A 21,019-nucleotide genomic window follows, 5' to 3' on the forward strand; every position below is an offset into this window, starting at 1 on the left:
TCCAGAAAGCCCTATCTGCCCCACAGAAGAGGTGGCAACCCCACTGCATCCCAGGTACAGGCCCAGCACCACCCAGCTGCACACCCTTGCCTTCAGCTGCTGAGGAAGCTGTGGGAAAGCTGCAGGGAAAGTCTGCAGGGTAAAGCCTTGCAAGATAAGGAAAACAAAGCTGCAGACAGATATAGGACTGCTGAGACAGGTGTCATTAACAGTTCAAAGATTCATGAGGAAGAATGCTAACACCACGAGGTAAACAAGGCCCAGAGGAGAGTCAGCAGATGCTGACAGCTCAGCAGCACCAAGGATGAGCCCTGGGGACCCTTCTGCTCCCAGCTGATGTCTGTCCAGCCAACAAAGGCTCTTCAGACATCTTATCAGGGTGGTAAGCACACCACCGTCTAGCTGGGATGTTGGGAGCTGCCAGGCTATCTCCTGTTTGTGTTGGCCAGTAACGTGTTACTTTATAGGTAAAGTATTTTTATCTCATGTTTACAAGATTTTTATTTTATTTCTTTTTTTTTTTTTTTTTTTTTTCACACAGCTGAAGTTACCCAAAGTAATCTAGAGAAGGAGTATAGCAACTTGCTACTATGGCATAAGAGAAAGCAGTACTCACCGGTTTTGAGTCCTTACTTTTTGCACCTGTGGGGAGGGGAAAGAACACAAGTTAATGGAAACTGAGTAAGGCTTCTCCAAAGCAAAAAAAACAATGGGAAAAACTCAGCTTAAAACAAACAACCATGAAAAGCAAACATGGTATTGTTCAGTAACCACACACACACTCGGGATGAGTACATTTTCAGTCAGAGGGAGGGTTCTTATGGTGCAAAGAGGTTATTAGAAAAAAATTGATTTCCCTTTGTTTCTCAGGCTAAGCGTGGACTCACATACACTGCCAGGGATAAAATCAAAGGGGCCGATGATGCAAAGCACCACAGCACGGTGGTGAGCAGCACTGCAGCTGCAGACAGCGCCTTGCAGCCCCTGCAAGCTCTGTCCTTCAGGGCACGCTCGGCTGGGCTCGCAGCGCTGCAGATAAACACGGTGCCCACGGAGTGGATGTCAGCATTTCCTACAGCACCGCATGGACAAGTTCATTATTGTTAAGATAAGACCAAGTACAAGACGTGAACTTTGAAATCCCTGCCTGCAAACGAAGTGTGCTTATAATAGATCCCTATAAGAAAAATGTGTTTGCTAGCATTTAGTCCATAGTTCAAAACAGAGGAGAAGAGCTGACAGCAACATCTATGGTGTTTGGCACACAATGTAATTAGGTTCCTTTTGAAAACTGTTAGAACAAATCGATTCTTGCCTTCAGTGGAAAGAAGTGGACAGCCATCTTCGTTGTAAAGACAGGACGTATCATGAAGATAATTGAAGAATATATCTTCCTAAAAATCGAGTAGCATCCACAAGGTGCTCACATACCAGTGCCAGGGCACATGCAAATATCCAGGTCATTAAAGCTGTTGGCAATGTCCCCTACACAACTCATGTGAGCAGATATATGGGATGCTAACTAAGCATTATAGTGACAGAGATCATCTTCATAACTCCTTGACTATTTCTGCTTTTTGTCATTTCCAGAGCATGTGCACCATCCTGCAAACTTCTTGTAACACACAGGGAACATCTGCCTGAGCAGCTCACGCCTATCTGTTAGCTGAGCCTTGGGGAAAATAACAACAACAATAATAACAATACTACTACTGATAGCAATAATAACGATGGAACTTCTAGTTGGCTGTTAGCTTTTTTGTTGTTGCTAGAGGGTACGATTATTACCCCAGCACGAAACCTGGCAGAGACATCTTCCAGAGAGCATTGACTGACTTCAGTGTTTGAGACACTTATTGGTTAACCAATTTGACTTTACACCTTTATTTTTCTTTTACAGGAAGGGTCAGCACTGACATACCATCTTATATTATATACACCCTTACATGTATATATATATATGCATATATATATATATATACATATACACTCCATTGTATATACACACACCACTATATATACGCACACACATACACACACCCCATTATTTTTATAATACACTATTATCTATTTAAATAGGATACAATATATACACAAATCATGTAAGATGGCCAACATGTCAACACGGGAAGCTGGACAGCCTTCCCCTGGCAGCGAGCAGCCTGCACTTTGCACCATTTCCAGCAAAACGCCGGGGTTTTGCTTGCAGCGAGCCCCCTTTTGGGGCAGCCCCCAGCACCCCCAAGGACTGAAGTGCAGGAGCACAGCCAGAAATCCCAATTCCCGTTGTTGTTATCCAGGACCCTGAGCCGCCAAAGGTGCTGCGAGACCCCGCTGGAGACCTCCTCCCCTCTTCCAAACCCCGTCGGGGCTGGGGGGTCCCACTGCCCGTCCCCCCCTTTCCTCAGCACCTACCCATGGTGCCGGCACGCTGCTGGCGGCCGCGGGGCGACCGACGGGCGGACAGACAGACGGACAGACGGACAAACAGACGGGACGGGACAGAGGGAGGGCAGCGGGGGCGGCCGGCATTTAAGGGCGGCTCGACGGGGCCCCCGCCCCGGCACCGCCCGCAGCAGCAGCAGCAGCAGCGCAGGTGGCGGGGAGGGGCGGGTGGCCCCGGAGCCGCCGGGGGTGGCGACACGATGCGACACGACACGACACGACATGACACGATAGGACACGACACGACAGGACACGACCCGATAGGACACGACAGGACACGACCCGCGGCCACAGCCCCCCCCCTTCCATCGGGCATCGTTCCTCTGAGGTGCTTAGGGCCAGAGTTGGCTTCGTTTGTTTATCTGCGTGTGTCTGCGGTTTTCCTTTTATTTACTCATTTATCTATTTGTCTATTTGTTTGTTTGTTTGTCCTGTTGTTGCTCACTTTCCACGCCGAGTTGTTGGTTGTGTACGTGAGACACTCGGGTGGGGGGCTCAGGGCACGAAGGGGCGGCCACGCGCGCGGCCTGCGTCAGGAGTGGGTTGGGAAAGCTGCAGCGCTGAGGTTTGGAAGCGCCCAGAGCACGGAAAGGGAGAAATATTAGTCGGCTGTGCCAAAATTAAATGTCTGCCGGAAGCCTAAAAGCCTTGTTTGATGCCTGCTGGTGTTGAGCGACACTGGGCTGTGGTTTGTGCAGTGGGTCGGGTGGCCTCTCCTGCTGCGCGCATGTAGTAATTACCGGGCTGCTGGACAGGGCGATTGCTTCTCGGGTGCAAATGCAACAGGCACTGCGATGTGTTGCAACGTGGAGTATCTGCAGGCTCTAAAGGCTGCCCTGGCCTGTGATGGACAGCTACAGTGCAGCCTGGATTTCCTCAGCTGTGTTTACACGGGGCAATCAGCTCTCCCCTCCGATCAGTTCCCCCTACTTTTAACATTTATGAATAAATTCTTCAGGTGAAGAATGAGCGTGTGGTGGTAGCCAGATGTCCAGCACGTACCCCTGCGAGAAGCAGATGTCTGGCTGCAGAAGCCCTCCCCAGGACAGGAGCAGTCCCCTGGCCACATCCAACGCAGATCAGAAGCCGTGGATGCTCTGCTGCGTGGTCCGAAGGGCACAGGGCAGCACTGGTGTCAATGACAGCCCCCTCCCGTGCAGGAATGACTGAAATGCCACCACTATTTCTGATCTGTTAAAACACCAAGTTGAAGAAGTGGTTTATTCCCTCAACAGCAGATTTGGCCTCTTCCTCTCGTATAAACGGTGCTGGTGAGGAGGAATTTTGGGGAATTACCAAGCATGTCCTACATGCCCATGTACACTCTGGAAACAAATGAATGTCCTCTGATGTTTCTTTGTAGAAAGAGATGAATGAGCGTGGGGCAGAGATTAAGGGAGACCACGTGTTTTCCTAGCAATTCGAGATAAAGGGGCTACTTGGGTCACACTGGCTTCCGCTCCCCATATCTCCCAGTATTCAAGGTCTCCCTTAAACCAAACATTAAAAAAAAGCACTACACAAATGTTCTAAAAATAAGAGCAAAAGAATTCACCCTGATGAGCACAAGCATTTTGATTCTCCCCACAGAGATAAAGGCCCACACAATTGCTTCACAGGTGCTTCAGGAGTGGATTGGGCTCTGCATTCAGTAAGCTGGGGCAATGAAGGTGAGCTCTGTGGGGCAGCTTTGTCATCATCCGTGCGCAAGCAGCAAAATCTGTGCTCAGAGGACCTGAGCTTCCTACCCAGGCTCACTTCACAGGAGAGCCACGAGGACAGCAGGACTGCTAAAAGCAGATGCCCAGCACAAAAAGGCGAAGGTGTGACTATGTTGTCTTCCACAGAGCTCTGAACTTGGAGGAGGCACGGTGCATTTGAGGATATAGCAGAAAACTCAGGCGACATCGCTTCGAACAGTTAAGTACAGGCCACAGCAGGTGATTAGGAAGTACGGTATGTGACTTCTGCAAACCGTGCAGGTTAAAACTACGAGTTATTCCAAGAATGTGGCCTAGCACAAACTGCTTGGCTATACAGGTGGGTATTTTAATTGATGGTTATCTCACTCTGTCATTAATTAAGTGCCACAAAATAGAGCTCAGTTAAAGGTTTTGGGGAAGTTTGTCTTCTTGTGCCTCACCAGTAGGAAGTGTGCTACCACATCAGAGAAGCTGGTGAGGTGGCTTCCATAAAATGGAATAGTTGATAACAACTATTGATCGTTTAATGACTGACAACCTGAACTGAGAATGAAGAAAAATAAGGCAAATTAATATTTGTTTAGAGAATGTGCATTTAAAAAAAAATCTTGGCAGATGTTTTTGACTCTATTTCAAATTGGAAAAATAATAATAAGCACAAAGAAATTGCAAGCATGTGCAGCTTATCATGGGGTAGCTACTGTTGCACAGAGAGCTGAAAACTGATTCAGGTAGTGCATGAGTTCTGGTATGAAGAGAGACTAATGGATTTCCTTCTATATCCACAATTTATTTGGCTTTCAGGACGGTAGCAGCCAAACACGAGTCACTTGCCAGTAACTGCTCCTCCCAAGAGCTGTTTATCGCTACCTCCCAGATAGGGAATTTAAGGAAAAAAGTGGTTAGCAATCAGCCAGTGCTTACATAGCCTTTCTCAGAGGCCCTGCCCTTCTGGATGTAACTGAGGCGTCCTAAAGCCACCAACACTCAGGTGATGAAGAAAATACCATTAGCTTGCCGTGACCTTTCCCACAGCACCGTGTCCCGCTGGGTTTCCTGAAGGCAGGGCGAGCTGGCACAGCAAACGCTTGGTTGGAGGCATGGAAGAGACCCGGCCTGGAGGGCACCGCAGCACAATAGCAACTGAATGCAAAAATAAGTGGGACCAGCAGAATAAAGGACACTTGTTTCTGTATCCGAGATGCCCAGTTAATACAGATTTTGGCCCTGAAGTGTACGGACTTGTTAATTCAGGAGTTTGTTGTGGTGCCCCGGGGCATGCCGTGCTAGGCCGCAGCAGGCCGCCAGCCCAGCTGGGCAGCACGGGGCCGGGGTTTCTCCCAGAACCATGGAACCACTTGGGCTGGAGAAGACCTCCAAGTCGTCTGGTCCGAGATCATCTTCTCCCTGCAGGAGAAGGAGAAGAGCTTGTCTCCGCGGGGCTTGGCTTCCCCTGCACGTCAGGGAACATGCTAACGCGTGGGCGCAGGGCGGAGGGGGAAGCAGGGAAGCGGGAACCAGAGCCCAGAACTTTATATAAACAAAGCAACCAAAGTAAACTTCATTTACCTGCAGCTACCCCGCACGGAGGCTAAAATCCCACGGCTCATTAGCAGTGTCTCTGGCAACGGACATTTAGCAGGGCAGATGTAGACCTAATAAGTTAATGGTACACGCTACATCGTAAAATCACTCCTGCCAAAAAGCGTTTTTTCATTTTTTTGAAAACACAGCTTGACGTTAACAGCTCATCGTTAAGAGTGTTTTATTTCCGCCCCGTTTGCTCTTTGATAACATTGTCCTCTCTGCAGAGCCAGCCCCCTTGGCTTCTGTCTCATCGATGAGCGGCGGGTGAGCGAGGTCCCGGGGCAGAGCCCGGGAGCACAGAAATGTGTGCAGTGCCCCCAGCATGGCCGCTGAGCTCCTGCCAGACCTTGGGCAACCCCTGCCGAGGACAGCAGAGCCCGCTGTGCCAGCCGGGGCACTCCCAGCAGGAATGTGGGGCGTGCAAACAGGACTGCGAGCAGAGGTATTAAGGGCAGCCGGTGAGGGAAGTAGGGCAGAGCAGAGGTCCCGGCTCAAAGCCTTGATGTGTTCCTTTCTATTAGAGAGAAACACGTATCTTTGAAACACCTTAGTGTATTTAAGGGACAAAAAAAAAAAAAAAGACAAACAAAGGTGTAAATACCTGGCACTCAGCTCCAACTCAAGCCTTTCACTGTGTGGTGTGTCACCAAGGACAATGCAGGTTTGAAGAACACAAAGCATACTGAAACCTCTGAACCACCTCTTCAATACTTGGTGTTTTTGTTTGTTTGTTTGTTTTGTGCTTCCACAAGGATATTTTCTTCTGAAACTATATATGAGACCTGACAACTTTGAGAGAACATTTTAGGTTTCCATTGCATCATGTCTTCTAAAGTTTCGTCTTCAGCATGTTTTTAAGCAAACTGTTCTTTGTTTTTTTTTTCTTAAGGACAGCTCACTGGAGTCTCAGCAGTGCAATAGCTGCAAGGGCTGGCTGAATTGTCTTGTAACCTTATGTAACCAGTCCTACAAAATGAACAATGGTGTTGACAGGAGAATGCAAGGATAAGTGTCATCTCTTGACCAATCTGTGTTTTGACACAAGCACATGCGAAAGACTTGACTTAAACTGACCCAGTATTTAGGAACTGGTGTACTTTGTCTCAGGGTTTTGGAGATAATTGTTTATCTGATTGCTAAAGATTTTTTTTTCTCCTTCAAATAAATCTTATAAAATTAGATGATCACATTTCCAAGGGAAAACATCCTGACATTGTACATGATTTTTGGGGTGGGAGAGACAGTGCTGCCATGCAAAAACATATGCGACTAAATATGACATCAACATCCACAGTGGAACTTACATATTTTGAGTCGGGGCAATAGAAAAAGAGTATATCATTTTTCTGGAGATGCATTATCTCTGTTATATTAGCAGTATCTGACAGAATTTAATATGTAAACGAATTTCAATGGATTCACTTATCTCACCACATTCTTGTGAAGTCACTCTTAAGTCATTCTTCATATTTCCTTTGAGAAATCTTGGTCAGTTTTGCTCAAAGGCCCAAGGCTCCACTGGACTATTTCCCTCTACATGCGGCCCACTTTTTTTGGAGGGGCCAGTGGGAGGAGAGGTTGGGTGGAAGGACGATGTGAGGGAAGGAAGGGCTGGAAGAGAGTTTCATGGTGGGAGTCCCATGCTGAGACCGTGCTGGGTTTAAGGAGAGGGGCAGGAACACCCATACCTTGCTCCCAGTCCCCCAGATAGGCAGGCAATGAGGCACTTATAAAGACAGAAGGTTTTCTGTCCTACCTGCAACCTCAGCAACATTCATTTGAGATCGCCCAAGTGCTTCATCAGCTGTGAGCACTCACCTCAAAGTCTCTCCATTGCCTTTGTTGAGGAGCATCTCCTAGCCTCCAAAAGCCTTCCACCTGTCCCTCTCCCACTTCTGCACCCTAAGGCCCTCCCCTGGACCCCGACTCAGTCATGACTGTGAAACTGCCCTTGGTTTGGGGCAGAAGAAGTACTGAGACAGCACTGGACAGTATGGCTTCGCTGGTGAAACACCTACAACATCATCTCTGTGGTATCTCTGAGGGCTTCCTCACCTCTTTTCTCCTCTTTGGTCTTCTCCAGGAGCACCTCAAACCTTCTCTAGCTGACCTCCTTGTCTTCTTAACTACTTGTCCAAATGAGAAAATAATATGTTGCTACTGACCTCTGCGGTTATATTCTTATTTTTTTTAAATTTTTCACTCTCTTGAGCAACTGCTTTCCAGGAAGCAGCACGGTACAATTTAATTACTTTGTTCTCTCAGCTTTTAAAATAGGGATGTCCCTTTATTTCTTATGGTTGGAAAGCCCAGGATTTGCAATTATGTGGATTTGTTTACACTTCCTGCTAATAGCTCAACCCATTTTCATTCCCCTTAAGGGAAGGCATTATTCTGAAGAAAAAATGACCAGCAAAAGCTTTTGGCTTCTTGCAAAGGCTTCTGAGTAAAATACTTTCAATACGAAGATAAGGTTAAAGTATAACAATGCATAAACAACATAAAATTACATAATATATTTACACGCAATGTTTCATAAACTGAAACTGCAGCATGTAAATAACCTAGTCCTGCATATCAGCACCATACGTTGCTGGGTTACTCACTGCCTCCCACAAGATAATGATTTTTTCCAAGAAACAGGAGGCATTCTTCTGAGAGGAACTAGAGAGAGAAGCAGGAAACCAGAAGGCACATATACACACAGACAAATTACAAATCAAGTCCTGCCACTCTGAATTCACTTGTTGTCTAGCGGCGGAAGACATTAGACCAGAAAGTAGCAAAAACAGGTCACCGTGCCCCATTAAATCAAGCGTAAACAAATATAACCGTGGAAGCTGTACATAATGTTTATTGTTGGTACAGATGCCCCATTTTGAGAATTCTGATTATCCAGTGCTAAAAAAGGCATTTGAAGATGTAACTGAAGCTTTGGGAGACTTTGGAAGTTATTCAAACATCTGCAGCTAGCTATATAAAAAAGGAAATTGTTCAAAGATAATACACCGTCCCTCAAAAGGTTGTAACTCACCTCGTACACAGATTGATCAAAACTTGGCTTTCACTGCTCTTTTCATTGTTGACTTCACAGAGTTTGTCATTGCCTCTCTACTGCAAATTTTTTACAAATAAGAGTTGCAGAATGAGCTGGTGTAATTCTTGTGATCTCACACACAGGCTACATAAAAGTATTTTAACAGGTTTCAAATTGCTAAAGCTATACAATCGATACGCTCTACATACAAGAGATATTTTCTATAATGGAAACAATCTACCTCGTGATGCAAAACCAATGCAAAACAACATTGCCCACCCCAAAATTTTTCAACATTTTTTGTTGAAAAGCAAGGAAAAAGCTGGGAAAAGGCATACAAGCAGAATAAATTGTTCTGGTTTTTATTTGTTTGGAAACTGCCGTGGAACAGATTAGCCTGCCCCGTAGTGCTTTCTTACATAAACAAGCAATTATATCTGGTCGTGAGCAAAGCTCTTTAAAACACTCCGAGCTAGTTATTGACCAAAGCTCTAAAAATAAGTAGCCTTAAAATGGAAAGGATAGTTGTTATGGAAAGGCTCTGAGACACCCGAGCACATCAATTACAGGCTCTTCCAGCGAACAAATGTAGCATAAGCTACACAGATCACTTGGAGTGGTTGAGGATCGTTTTGTGTGTGTCAGAAGTAAATTCAGACTAAGCCCTCCAAAGCTGCAGTCGCCTCAGATGAAGCAAGTACTCACACAGAGCCCGCTTTTCTCTGACAATACTAGAATTAAGCTTGCTTATTTTCAAGTAAAATTTATGAGTTTAACTTGTATGCTGTTATTGGAAAGCAGCCCTTTGTCAACACCAATTTCTAGTACATCCTTACCTTAATTTTTACAAATGTAATTCTGATCAGAAATGCTTTCTTTTCCAAGTCCCGCCACTGTTACTGTAGCACCTGGCTTCTTTTGCTTAAGGAAAGAAGAGAGTCTGTCCCACCAAACAGAAATGCGTAGCTGCATCCTCACCTTGAGAGACAGGAATATCAGTGCCATAATGCTGGGTATATAGAGCAGGCCTGTACTTAGTGACCTCCTTTCTGACAAAATCAGGTTGCCTGTTTATTCTTGTTTTCCTATGTTACAACCTCTCCAATACTTCTTGGCACGTCCTAATGAGAGGCATCCATGGATATGTTCATCCTCCTGTAGAAAGAGCCCAATCTTACTCTCTTTTTGAGAATGCTTTCTGAAAGTGGATCAGAAAACATGGCCAAAGGACAAGGTATCATCCCCTTCCACTTATATTTAGTTCCTGGAGACAATTTGCTGTTCCTGTTTGTTTTGCATGCTCCTTCATGCAAGCTAAATCTAAAGTAGCTTCCTTTTGTCTCTGTTATCAGATAACACGAACTCCTCATAAAGCCTCTTGGCTATAGCTCTTCTGTATTTTTTTAGCGTTCAGACTGAACTTTCCTTTATGGTTCACTTGGTAACAGCTGACGCTGAGTACATAACCGAGACTTGAAATACACAAAGCGGTAACCCCGGAGCCCTGCAAAGCCTTCCAGGGAAGGTGTCTTGCACTCAGCTCATGCCACAGGTTTTTCATAGGGCAAACATTGCTTAATACAGGAAAAAAAAAATAGTATATTCAGAAAATTTGTACAGACACACACTGCTCTGCCAGAGCTCCTGAATGACAGCCGCCTTGTTACACGGTGTCACTAACAGAAGGCAAATCTCTGGAGCAGGTTCTAGCAAACCCTAGCTGCAACATGATGACCCTGGTAAGCAAGGACTGAAAAGAGATTTAGGACAGCATTGTAGTACATATGCACAGGTATGCTTGAAATGTTTGTGTCTGGCTCGCCTTAAACGTGATGAGCTGAACCATGTCATGGTGACAGAGGTCAAGATGTTCTGTCCAGCACTGACCGTGACTATTTTCTGAGCCTGAGTGCTTCTGACATGCACCGTCGAAGAGGAGCTGAATACAGCAAAGACTTTGGCTACATGGCTTACCTGCAGGGAAGACAACTATGTTTTGACCAGAAAAAGGCCACGAGACCTGAAGAAAACGGAGAACTGCAAAAGAGGAGTGCTCAGAGACTGGACCTTGCAGGTGGACTGGTGAGGAGAAGGCCCTTAAGGCTTTATCTAAGGGAAGCCAAGGTGGAGATGGGCAGAACCGAGTATCAAGAAGTATCTCAACACAGTGGCTGAAAACTAATCAGCACATGAGCAAGGTTGAAAGGTCAGCCCTGGCAGAAGGGATACACTGCACCTGACTTAGCTTTTTTCCTTCTCATGACCGAACATGTATTTCTAACTTCTGCTGTTACGCAACGCACAAGTCGCACATTATGAAACTATTGCCACATGCTGCTAACAGGCACGGCTGCATTTTGTATCGGGATGAAATCGGAGTCTGTTCATGTCTTAGTTTATGCATAGCATTTAAATAGCTAAGCATATAGTCAGGATGATGTGTATTAATGCCTAAATTGAAAGGAATCAAATTTAACTAAAATACACACACACACAAAAAAACAGATTAAGGAAAGGGGGTTGAAACAGAGGTTGGTCTGAAATGCTTTATATCTGATATTTAACTGTTTGAGCAGTAACTCCAATGTAATTTTATCATATGTAAGTGACTTGCACTTCTGTAAAAGAAAAAAAAAAAAAACCCACAGAAAAACTCATGAGCTCCAGGAGGACAATGGCTAAATAAATGACTCTTACATTTAAAGAGCACAACAACAAAGTATATGGAGAATATTTTCATATGCTTAGTGATTTAAATGAAGTCATTTTTGCAAGAGCCCTCGTCAAATATCTGCAACTTGAGCTGCCAGCCAAGGAACAGGAAAGTTAGTGGAAGAAGGTTGAGCTTGTAGCTATTCCCAGTGCACCATAAAATGACTAAAAGAAACTATAACAGTTTAAAATGGCAAATTAGAACAGAAGACACTTGTATATGAAACTGGATTTGGGAATTTCAGGTTCTAAGAATTTCAACCCAGCACCTTGTTTCTTTTCACAAGATTAGTCAAAATCCAAATTTCATGCTGCGTGCACCAAGTGGTTTACTGTCTTGTAGAAATTGATATATACCATCCAAAATTGAGCTGAAAGTAACTTTCCTGCTGTGACCTGAAAGGTGAAGACAGACAAAAGGAACCAGCATCACAGGCGCTTCTTCCTTTACAAGCATTTAGAGTAATCTTTTCAAGCACAAGAAATGTTAGCGTATAATTGCTTGTCAACTGCTTCACTAGCGCTTGCAGTGCAAGCCTCTGCCGTGACTAATAACTGGCTGAACATCTGGTGGCTGAACACAAGCCTTCTGGTAATAACAACGCTCTGTCCTGAATAAAGACCCAGTCAACACCACGGCCACTTCCTAAAATTGTTGTTAAAACTGTTAGAGACTGCATGCATCTGTTTTTCCGGAATGTTGTTAACTAGCTCAATTTCATAGCTATTATAATAGCAAGCACCATCAGCTAAAGAACCACCAGTGATTTCACCCTACTCTTCAAAGTTTAACTTCAGCTAAATTTAGACCTAAAAGATACCATTTAAGCTGAGTGAATGCCCGAGCTAGGTAGCTGACTAAGGAAGCAATAAAGTAAATAACATCTCCTTACTGTAAATAACATCTGACAGAAGACATCGAGATCTTTGGAACTGAGCACCATCAGTAGCATTCAATGCAGTGGTTGAAGGAGGAATAAATCTTTATCTGTTTTTCTAATCTGAATTTGCTTGGCTTCAGCATCCACCCTCCTTAGCCAGACTGAAAAAGCCTCACACCATCCCCTGTAGATGATGTTTTCATATTGGTTTCACAAATGGTATGTGGCAGGTAAGCCCACCCCAATACACTCTGTTTATATCCACTTGGTGCATCAGCCCTCTTCGCCTCAGAATTACATGAAGAGTTTGCTTATGGCAATCTGCATGTTTGGAACAACCTTTAAATCCTTTCACAGCAGCGGTCTCTGAAAACATTTGCCAGACTGCACTTCGACACCTGGACACCCATAGATTATAAAGGCCCACTGATATCAGGCCCTCAGGCGGTGCTGTAGGGAGCTGTAGCAGAACCAGGGAGGTTGACATTTCCGTGCATATTTCATTGAAACCAACACAGGAGCAGGAGAGGTAGCAAGGGTTGAAGGAACAGCATGTATTGATAACCAAGGACATGATTAAGAGCAATCAGGCTGGTAAACACTGTGGAATGTGCTGCCTGCATCAAGAGCAGAAGGCCTGGGCTCCGATAGCGCTACGGCTTGGTGATTTGTCAGCAGAAGGCCGCAGATAACAGGAGGATGGCAGGGAGGTTACAGCCCACCCCCTGTGCCAGTCAGCTTCCTGCTGCCCCAGCAGGAGGAAAGGCTGTGGCCATAAAGATAGGCAAATGAGGAAACACGGGCACCAGTGAGCAGCCTCCCCTCAGCTTTATGTGGGGTGAGGTAAGCAGGAAGATCACGCTGTAATAGCTGAAGGGGATAAGCACCTGACTGGAGAAGGTTTTCACTGCCAAGGAAGGACCCGGATGACTCGGCAGTCGCCCAGCAGTCAGCGCTTTTAATCTTCTGCGGGGCTCCTCAGCCAGCCTGGCGCAGCTCAGGAGGACACGGGCTTGAGAACAGGACCGGGTGAAATCTGCAAGAGTAACCCTCCGTGACCAAAATTAGTTTTCTTCAAAATAAACACCACCTTCCCTTTCCTTGGGGTCTGGAATTTGCTCAACACAACGTGAGCAAAATTCTTCACTTTCCATACACCACGACCTGTTTTGAAGGAACATTAGCAGGCCAGAATCTTTTGGCCGACTCTTACTACACTTGGGTTCCATTTTTAGGCCTGTAGATACTGAATATGATGAAAATAATATATAATATAATATAATGAAAATAAAATTCCTTTTGTATTACAAGGGAACTACATTTCATCATCTTCATGTGATTTTTTTTTTATTATTATTTTTTTTTACTGTTTCTAAAGATAAAATTGAAGCTTTTTGAGCATATCTCCACACTAAATAATCCGACCTTTAACCATCTGCCTAGGAATGAGACCACATCATCACTAGCCAGTATTTCAGCCAAACGCCTTGGTATCTTCAGCTGTGCAAGATAGATTTTTCTAACAAACACCCTACGTTCCTCAGCAATTTTCTGTACTTTAATTTGTATTTCTGCTTTCCACTTAAATATATATATTTTAAATGCTAATCTTTTATCGCTACTGTCAAGTTCATCCAGTCATTTAAAAAAATTATTTGCATAAATTTATTTTAGTCTTTTTTTTTTTTTTTTTTTTTTTTTTTTTTTTTTTTTTGAGAGAGAAGCATAAATTTAATTTTAGGGTAATCACTGCCAGTTGGTAACATATTGTCAAGTCCTGATCATAGGTTTCTAGACATGCACCAAAACCCAGTAATTATTTAATTACATGTATAATAAACTATAATCCAAAATGGATGTGTTTAACGATATAATGGTTTTCTAAAAGCCGCTGAATAGGTGTATTATACCATTGGCTGTACGACACTTCAAGCAAGCCTCTCAAAACGAAAGATCTTCTCCCCTCTCCGCCCCCTTGCAGTGTGCATAGCAAGTTATCGATCCAGTTCTGAGCTTTAACAATAGATTTTTGCCAACATATTGCTATGTCGTGCTTTATCAGCCAGCACATCGCTTCATTTCTTTTCCCGTTCCTATGGTTTTGAGTCACCGGTGTCCCCAAAACAGATACTGCATTTTAGTGTAGGTTGTTACCTCCCCTATTTTGTCTTTCTTGAGCAAATAAGTGGGTTTTAAAACAAACACAAAACCAAGCAAACAAACAACAACAAAAACAAGTTACACCATCACTCTAGGCACATTTAAATAGATTATTTCAAGGCTTTATTATGTATTTTTTACAGTCTACTAGTATGCTGTGATGAGAAGATCGTCTGTTTCAAATCAGCTCACAGAACAAGGTTCCATCACTGGTGACAAAAGTTTTAAGCAATCTGAAGGAAAAAACAAACAAAAACAAACATCCCTCTACAGCTAATGGATGAAGAGAAATTTTCTTTTTTGTCACAGGTGAAACAGTTATGTTGACAGCTCTTCCACTTTAATAGACAAATGATAAAAGGCGTTTGTCCCCTTATGTACCTTGTTATTATTATGTTTAAGGTGGCTTCTAAAGCTTCGCTAAATCAAAGATGGCTCTGCACTTGTCTCTCACTAAGCAATGTTCAGAGATTCCCGAGAGTTGTGGAATGAGCAACAAACTGAACAGTTTTGCTTAACTAAGGTCATTTCCTTGCAGTTATCTGTCTGTCCTTGAGAACTTCTTATCTAGTCCATTTACAACTCATGCAATTGAAAAAAATGACTTGTCACTTAATAGCCCTGTCAGAAGTTTCAGCTCCATCAGTAGATGTAGTGCTCAGCACATTGACTAGTGCAAAAGGATGCAGCCAATTTCTGTTCAGATTTCTTCTGGGCTTCAAATTCCATTTTTTCAAACACTAGATGTGTTTGATGACTTGATGACAAGATGACTTGAACATACTTACTCAGCAGTTATCAGCATCTGCTCGTACAACGATAGATAACTTCCAGGCTGAGAAGCATCTTTTTTTCCCCCCCTCACACGCTTGAAAAGCATCTGACCACTCGCTTTCATTAATTTGAAAGTTACGTTGGTGTAAAGCTGGTTAAATCTTACACTAATTCTTAAAATATTAAATGGAAATTAAACATAACTGGACAAAACAGAATTATCCAGTGCCAGGATGAACTGTTTGGAAAAGTCTTTCATGTTGAATGCTAACATAAGAATTTCATGCTATTCTAGAGAAAATGACAGTAAACCTTAAATCACATGGGAAAAAAAATGCTATTGTCACCTGATGAAGAGTTTTGAAGTCTTCTTAATATTAACTGTAACAGTGAGTAACAACCTTTAGTTACAACATATTACTTGGGTCAAACACAACGGATTCAAAACTCATGTCTTAACTAACAGCCTACAAATCCCTCTGTTCTCAAGAAATATGAAAAACACACTAATTCTTCTTCGTCTAATCTCATACTTAAGCTAAAAAAAAAAAAAAAAATTTTTTTTTTTTTTTAGATCAAGCTTTCATCCTTTCCCAGTCTCAGGGACAAATCTAAAATAAAAACCAGAGCACACAGTGAGAAAAGTAACTACTTTTTTCCTTTTAATATAGATGTAGTACAGAATGTTTAATTACAGCAGGACAGTGCTTCCAGTTAAATAAAATTAAAAACCTTTATTTTCCCCAAATATAAAATTACTAAATTAATGTCTTAAAAGAATAAGAATATGGAAAAAGCTTTAAATTATACCACCATTTACCACAGTAACCATGATCACCAATTACATACTTCATTGCTTTGGCAAAAAAGTTTTTTTTTTTTCTTTTAATAAATGCATATAAACCTAACATAGCAAAGACTGTATACATCTTTATATTGCACTTATTTATATACAGGAATAAATGGACTGTAAAGTCTGCATATAGTTGGAATGAGCAAATTTTCACAATAAACTGAAAGCATGATAAGAGCTGGTATGAATATTAAAAAATGTTTAGAAATGTAATACATTTATGTACAGACTGCATGGACTGTATTAACAAACAATATGTACATAACAGTTTACTATACTATTGATATTTTAGAATAACTCCGTGTTCATTAATACAGACCTTTGGTTGTATTTAGTTGTTTAGTAAGATCCAAGCTCACGTACTTCCAAAATGCAACAAGGTATAAAATAAAGCACAACAATTTGCCAAATGGTACAAAAACTACTATTGTCAGTTCCATTAAACCCAAAAAACTAGTGTCTCTGTCTAGTCCCAAAATAGTTCTTGTACTTGAAATCAATCTCTATGTGCCATACACAAAAAGAACACCTGAATGTTACATATCTGCAAAATTACATCCCACAACACTTTTTGTAATGTGCAATTCGTTTTAATAATATTTCCTAACGAAAAAGAGAAATTTACTTCAACATTATAATTTCCCAATACGCACATCTGCGATGACACTGTGAATATTTTAAATGTTACCAGCAAGATTAAAAAATATATGTGCGCCTCCTTTACTTACTCTAAAAAACTATTACCAGTAATTGCTATTTGCTTATCACTGTCTACCTTGATATCTAAGTGTGCTCAGACTTTCATACAAATTATGCAGTTTGTACGTGCCCAACATTTAGCTTCAAAATCATCCTGAGTTTGCACACAATGAAGCAAATCCACATACTTAAAAAACAAAAACAAAAAAACAAAAAAAAGCCCCCAACCCCCCAAAACCAAACACCGTACTTTACAAAACAATCATGCAACTGAAGACGAACTGGGCATCCCATGAACTGTTGTGCTTGTTGGAGTTCCACTTATGGCGTTGAAAATGTGTATCGAATTGGGCATAACGTTGGCCTTTTCTTCAACTGGAGTAATCTGAAAATGGAAAACGTGCATTTACCAAAGTGTTCCAAAAGGACGTGAGCATTTATAAAACAGCTATAAAAACACAGCTTTTGATAGTCACCAAAAAAATCTTCATTCTTAACAGCCAAATATTTACTGACGCCACATTTAGAAATATCAATTGTGTGCTGTATCTCATATTTCTAGGCATGTGGCTTTGGCACTAAGACAGCTTTTCTATCACCGTCAGTACAACTAGATTCTGTTCTTTCAAAATACTACAAATTTTGTGCTCATTATACAAGAGACAGCATTTTCTGAGTTAATGACTACAGACTTGCAAGAGATTAGTCAAAGTACTCCTCTCAGCTGTATGACACAATCACAGACTGGTTGAGTTGGAACCCCCCTTGACCAACTTCCCTGGCTCAAGCAGGGACAGCTAAGAGCACCTTCTCACCTATAGAAAGAATAAGAGGAGAAAGAGCAAACTTGTTCTGAATAAGGTATGCTTTTTATGATGAAAATAAAGATTCATCCTTGGCTAAAAGGAATCATATAAAGATTAGACAAACTGAGAGCAAAAGTAAAGAAAATTAATTACCATCCCATCTGATCGTATTTGCAAGCAGCAGAGGGAAAAAAAGAAAAGTCCATTAAGATTTTCTACATTTTCATAACAACATTTTTGCAATTGTTTGAACACCACACAATTATAAGAGAGCTAATATTTTTTTTTCTTCCAATAACAGAGCAAAACATTAGATTTTTTTCCTTTCTCTCCAAATACACCATATTTTTGTAATTATGATATTTTCATAGATTTCAGTGAAGGCCTTCATGATTCTACGACTTCAAGGTGTGATGAATCTTTTTTTTTTTTAATCATTTTTTACATAGCATGTTTTAATTATGTACAACTAATTACATTTGTATAAACAAACACAGTAGAAGACCAGTAGTACATATTACTACAGTGATGTACTTTCATATTCTATTCACACTGTCTTACAGTGTCAGTTGTTTGCCCCTTGTCTCTGCTTACTTTTAGCCAATCTGATTTACTCCTAAGGTTTCAGGCATTAAATGCTTTTTCTTATCCTCAGTCTTTGGAAACTCACACATGAGAATTTTTTAAACATACACAGCTTGCACTGAGTTCATATTTATTTTCTTATTTTTACTTTTTACTTTTTTTACTTTTTACTTTTTGTGTTCAAAGCATCATTATATACTTTTACATTTTCCTGTTTGGGTAAAAAAAATATCTTCTTAGATAAGCATATGGATAACCTGCTACATACGTTAGCTTTTTCAGCAAGTATTTCTTGGATCATAATAAACTAATTTGGAGATGTCAAAAAATAGTAAGTGGGTAAAGTTGTTCTATGTCGTAAGGATGTAAACCTGAGAAATGCTGGAAGATTAATAGATCATTTAAATATCAAATGGACTGAATGCCTCAGGTAGGTCTTGATTTTTCACATCTCAGAGTAAAGCCTATTTTATTTGTAAAGATGAAGGAAACGGAGCTTCTCTTTGCACCAGCTGTTTATCCAGACACGCATGCACTGGTTCCTAAGTCTAAGGAAAGATGCTGTTATGGCCAAACATTTAAGGAAATCTCATAGAAATATGTATTAGTAAGGTAAAATATTTAAGAAAACACAGGTATTTCTTGTGGGCCAGAAATACAAGTCTTGAGGGTAAGCCACTCTGTGGCTCTAGGAAATGATTATACAAATAACAGTGCATTAAAGGAACAGAACCTGAAGTGATGAGTGTGATGAATAAAAACTTAAAGGCAGTAGGCATTAACCATGAATCTTTGACCTTTCCCATACTCCTAGAGATAATATCCTTGCCTCTGAAGTCAGGAGGCATTTCTACCACAGATTCTAAACGCAAGGTCCTTAATCTCATTTTTCCTTTTCTCATATCTCCAGCTTGTCTGTAGTTGGTTCCATCAAGAAAATGTGTAGAAATACCTCTTGCAAGATGGCTTAACTCTTTCTTGCAAAAGTAAATGCTTACATCTTAGAAATAGAATAGAATAGAATAGAATAGAATAGAATAGAATAGAATAGAATAGAATAGAATAGAATAGAATAGAAAGGGTTAAGCTTGCAGATGAAATTACCCTACAGTTATCAGGAAGTATAGATTAAAATGAACTTTCCAGATCACTGAATGAAGATACCTGTAGATGCATTAAGTATAAGTGACACATGTATTTGTGTCATTAAATTTGTTTTTATCTTTACTGTAATCTTACTCTCCTATGAAAAACAGGCTAGTGCCAACAAGATTAATTTTCTTAATCCTGAAGATCAAGAAAGCACCTGAAGAAAATTCACACACAGAAAAGAGAGAAGTTCCAAAATTCCATGGTATGCTTAAACTCCAATAGAAATAAAACCAACGCAATCTTCTGATGTAAAGCATAATGTACACTTTTCCTACTGGGTTCACATTATAGCTATGTTCTCAATAGTGGTATATATAAATTAATTTCAGGACATACTTGTTCATGCATTATTTCAGAAAGCTCTTTCGCCATTTCTCTGTAGTTGGCCTTCATTTCTTCCTGATATTCCAACTGATCTTCCTTTATAAGTCGCTCATTTATACCGAGAGCATGCCCACAAGCTTCAACAAATTGCCTGATTTAGATAAAATAAGAAAGATCTCAAGAAGGAATACAAAATCCAAAAGAATAATTAAAAATGCTAGACTAAACTTTAAAAGTATTAAAAAAAAATCTTTCACTGAATTCTTATATCATTTATTTATTAAAAAAAAACACAAACAACAAACAGTACCTAAAAACTTCCTTTAGGAGCTTCACTTTATTATCTGGATATCTTTTGGTGTTTGTGTCATCTAAGAAAGCTCTTGCATATGCTAGTGGACCAGCATTAACCTAAGAAAGAATAAGAATTACAAAATGAAGTCAGTTCTCTGATATACTGTCTTAGCAATAACAGATGCCACAGGTGAATGCCTGATTTAAATTTCTTAGGAGAACACACTGATTTCACATAAATAAATAAATAAATGCCCTCCCTTTCCCCCTGCACATAAAAACCAAACACGTCCTTATTCCATAAGGTGGGAAATAAGCTAAATCTACTACAGCTTATTTATTGAAATGCACTGGTCTGCTTATCCACAGAAAACAAGCTAAAAACTCTGCAATTCTAAATTAGTAAAAACATAATTGTGCTATTATGGCAGCTACCTAAGAAGGGGATTGAGCGATGTCTGACTCATCCCTATCTCATTTTATGGTAACAATAAGAGCCCCTCCCTTGACAACTACCTGATTCTGAAACTTTTTTTTTTTTAATTCATTTATTTTTTTTCCCTTTTTTTTTCCAACATGGAAACAGTTCATTTGAGATGACTGTGTTTGCTGCTCCTTTGTTTTGAATCAGTTAAAAACAACAGAGCAGCACTTTTAACACTGCATGCTTAAGATCCTTATCATATTGATTTGTATTTGCTACAGTATACACTGTGTGTACCATGGTTTGGTGGGTCTGATGGTTTCTTTCTACTATATTCAGTTCTTGTGTGCCTTAAGCAAAACAAAATATTGCACATTTAGATTTTCTCCTATTATCTTCTTCCTGTATTTTGTCCTCCCCCTTCACCTCCTTAGCTGCATTATCAAAATACAAAACAACAATGACCCTGTTGAACCTAATGTGAGCAGGCCTACGCCTAGGTGAAATATGTTAATTTATGCTTGGCTGGGAAGTCACTACTTTCTTCTAGTTTCAGACCACCATAGTTTCCAAAGGTGTCATC

The 21,019-nt window shown here is 41.2% G+C and overlaps 2 protein-coding genes and 2 long non-coding RNA genes across 12 annotated transcripts in view; 1 reads left to right on the top strand and 3 right to left on the bottom strand.

Annotated features, from left to right (window-relative positions):
* The window catches only part of SLC15A1 (solute carrier family 15 member 1), a gene marked incomplete at its 5' end in the record, with an annotated part of 21,697 nt that extends 18,936 nt beyond the window's left edge, over nucleotides 1-2,761 (bottom strand). The window contains 2 exons of the mRNA XM_084524301.1: nucleotides 617-642; nucleotides 2,416-2,761. Coding sequence (XP_084380427.1) covers nucleotides 617-642; nucleotides 2,416-2,761 — 372 coding nt within the window. The remainder of the gene's footprint in view (nucleotides 1-616; nucleotides 643-2,415) is intronic.
* LOC311439058 lies at nucleotides 2,609-5,339 on the top strand. The gene is made up of 3 exons (XR_014694525.1): nucleotides 2,609-2,773; nucleotides 3,404-4,485; nucleotides 5,184-5,339. It is a non-coding gene; the product is annotated as an uncharacterized lncRNA (long non-coding RNA).
* On the bottom strand, nucleotides 4,918-13,954 carry LOC311439063. Its single transcript, XR_014694527.1, has 2 exons — nucleotides 10,136-13,954; nucleotides 4,918-6,751 (listed from the first exon to the last, which is right to left on the bottom strand). It is a non-coding gene; the product is annotated as an uncharacterized lncRNA (long non-coding RNA).
* Nucleotides 13,955-15,938: 1,984 nt separating this feature from the next.
* Nucleotides 15,939-21,019, bottom strand: part of DOCK9 (dedicator of cytokinesis 9) — a 125,972-nt gene continuing 120,891 nt past the window's right edge. For all 9 annotated transcript variants that reach the window (XM_084524207.1, XM_084524204.1, XM_084524201.1 and 6 more), the window contains 3 exons: nucleotides 20,029-20,129; nucleotides 19,731-19,869; nucleotides 15,939-17,236 (listed from right to left, as the gene is read on the bottom strand). In XM_084524207.1, the coding sequence (XP_084380333.1) occupies nucleotides 17,114-17,236; nucleotides 19,731-19,869; nucleotides 20,029-20,129 (363 nt within the window). In that variant the 3' untranslated portion in view covers nucleotides 15,939-17,113. The remainder of the gene's footprint in view (nucleotides 17,237-19,730; nucleotides 19,870-20,028; nucleotides 20,130-21,019) is intronic.

Source organism: Aythya ferina (genome assembly GCF_964211825.1).
Source record: "Aythya ferina genome assembly, chromosome: 1".
In the NCBI taxonomy this organism is placed as follows: domain Eukaryota; kingdom Metazoa; phylum Chordata; class Aves; order Anseriformes; family Anatidae; genus Aythya; species Aythya ferina.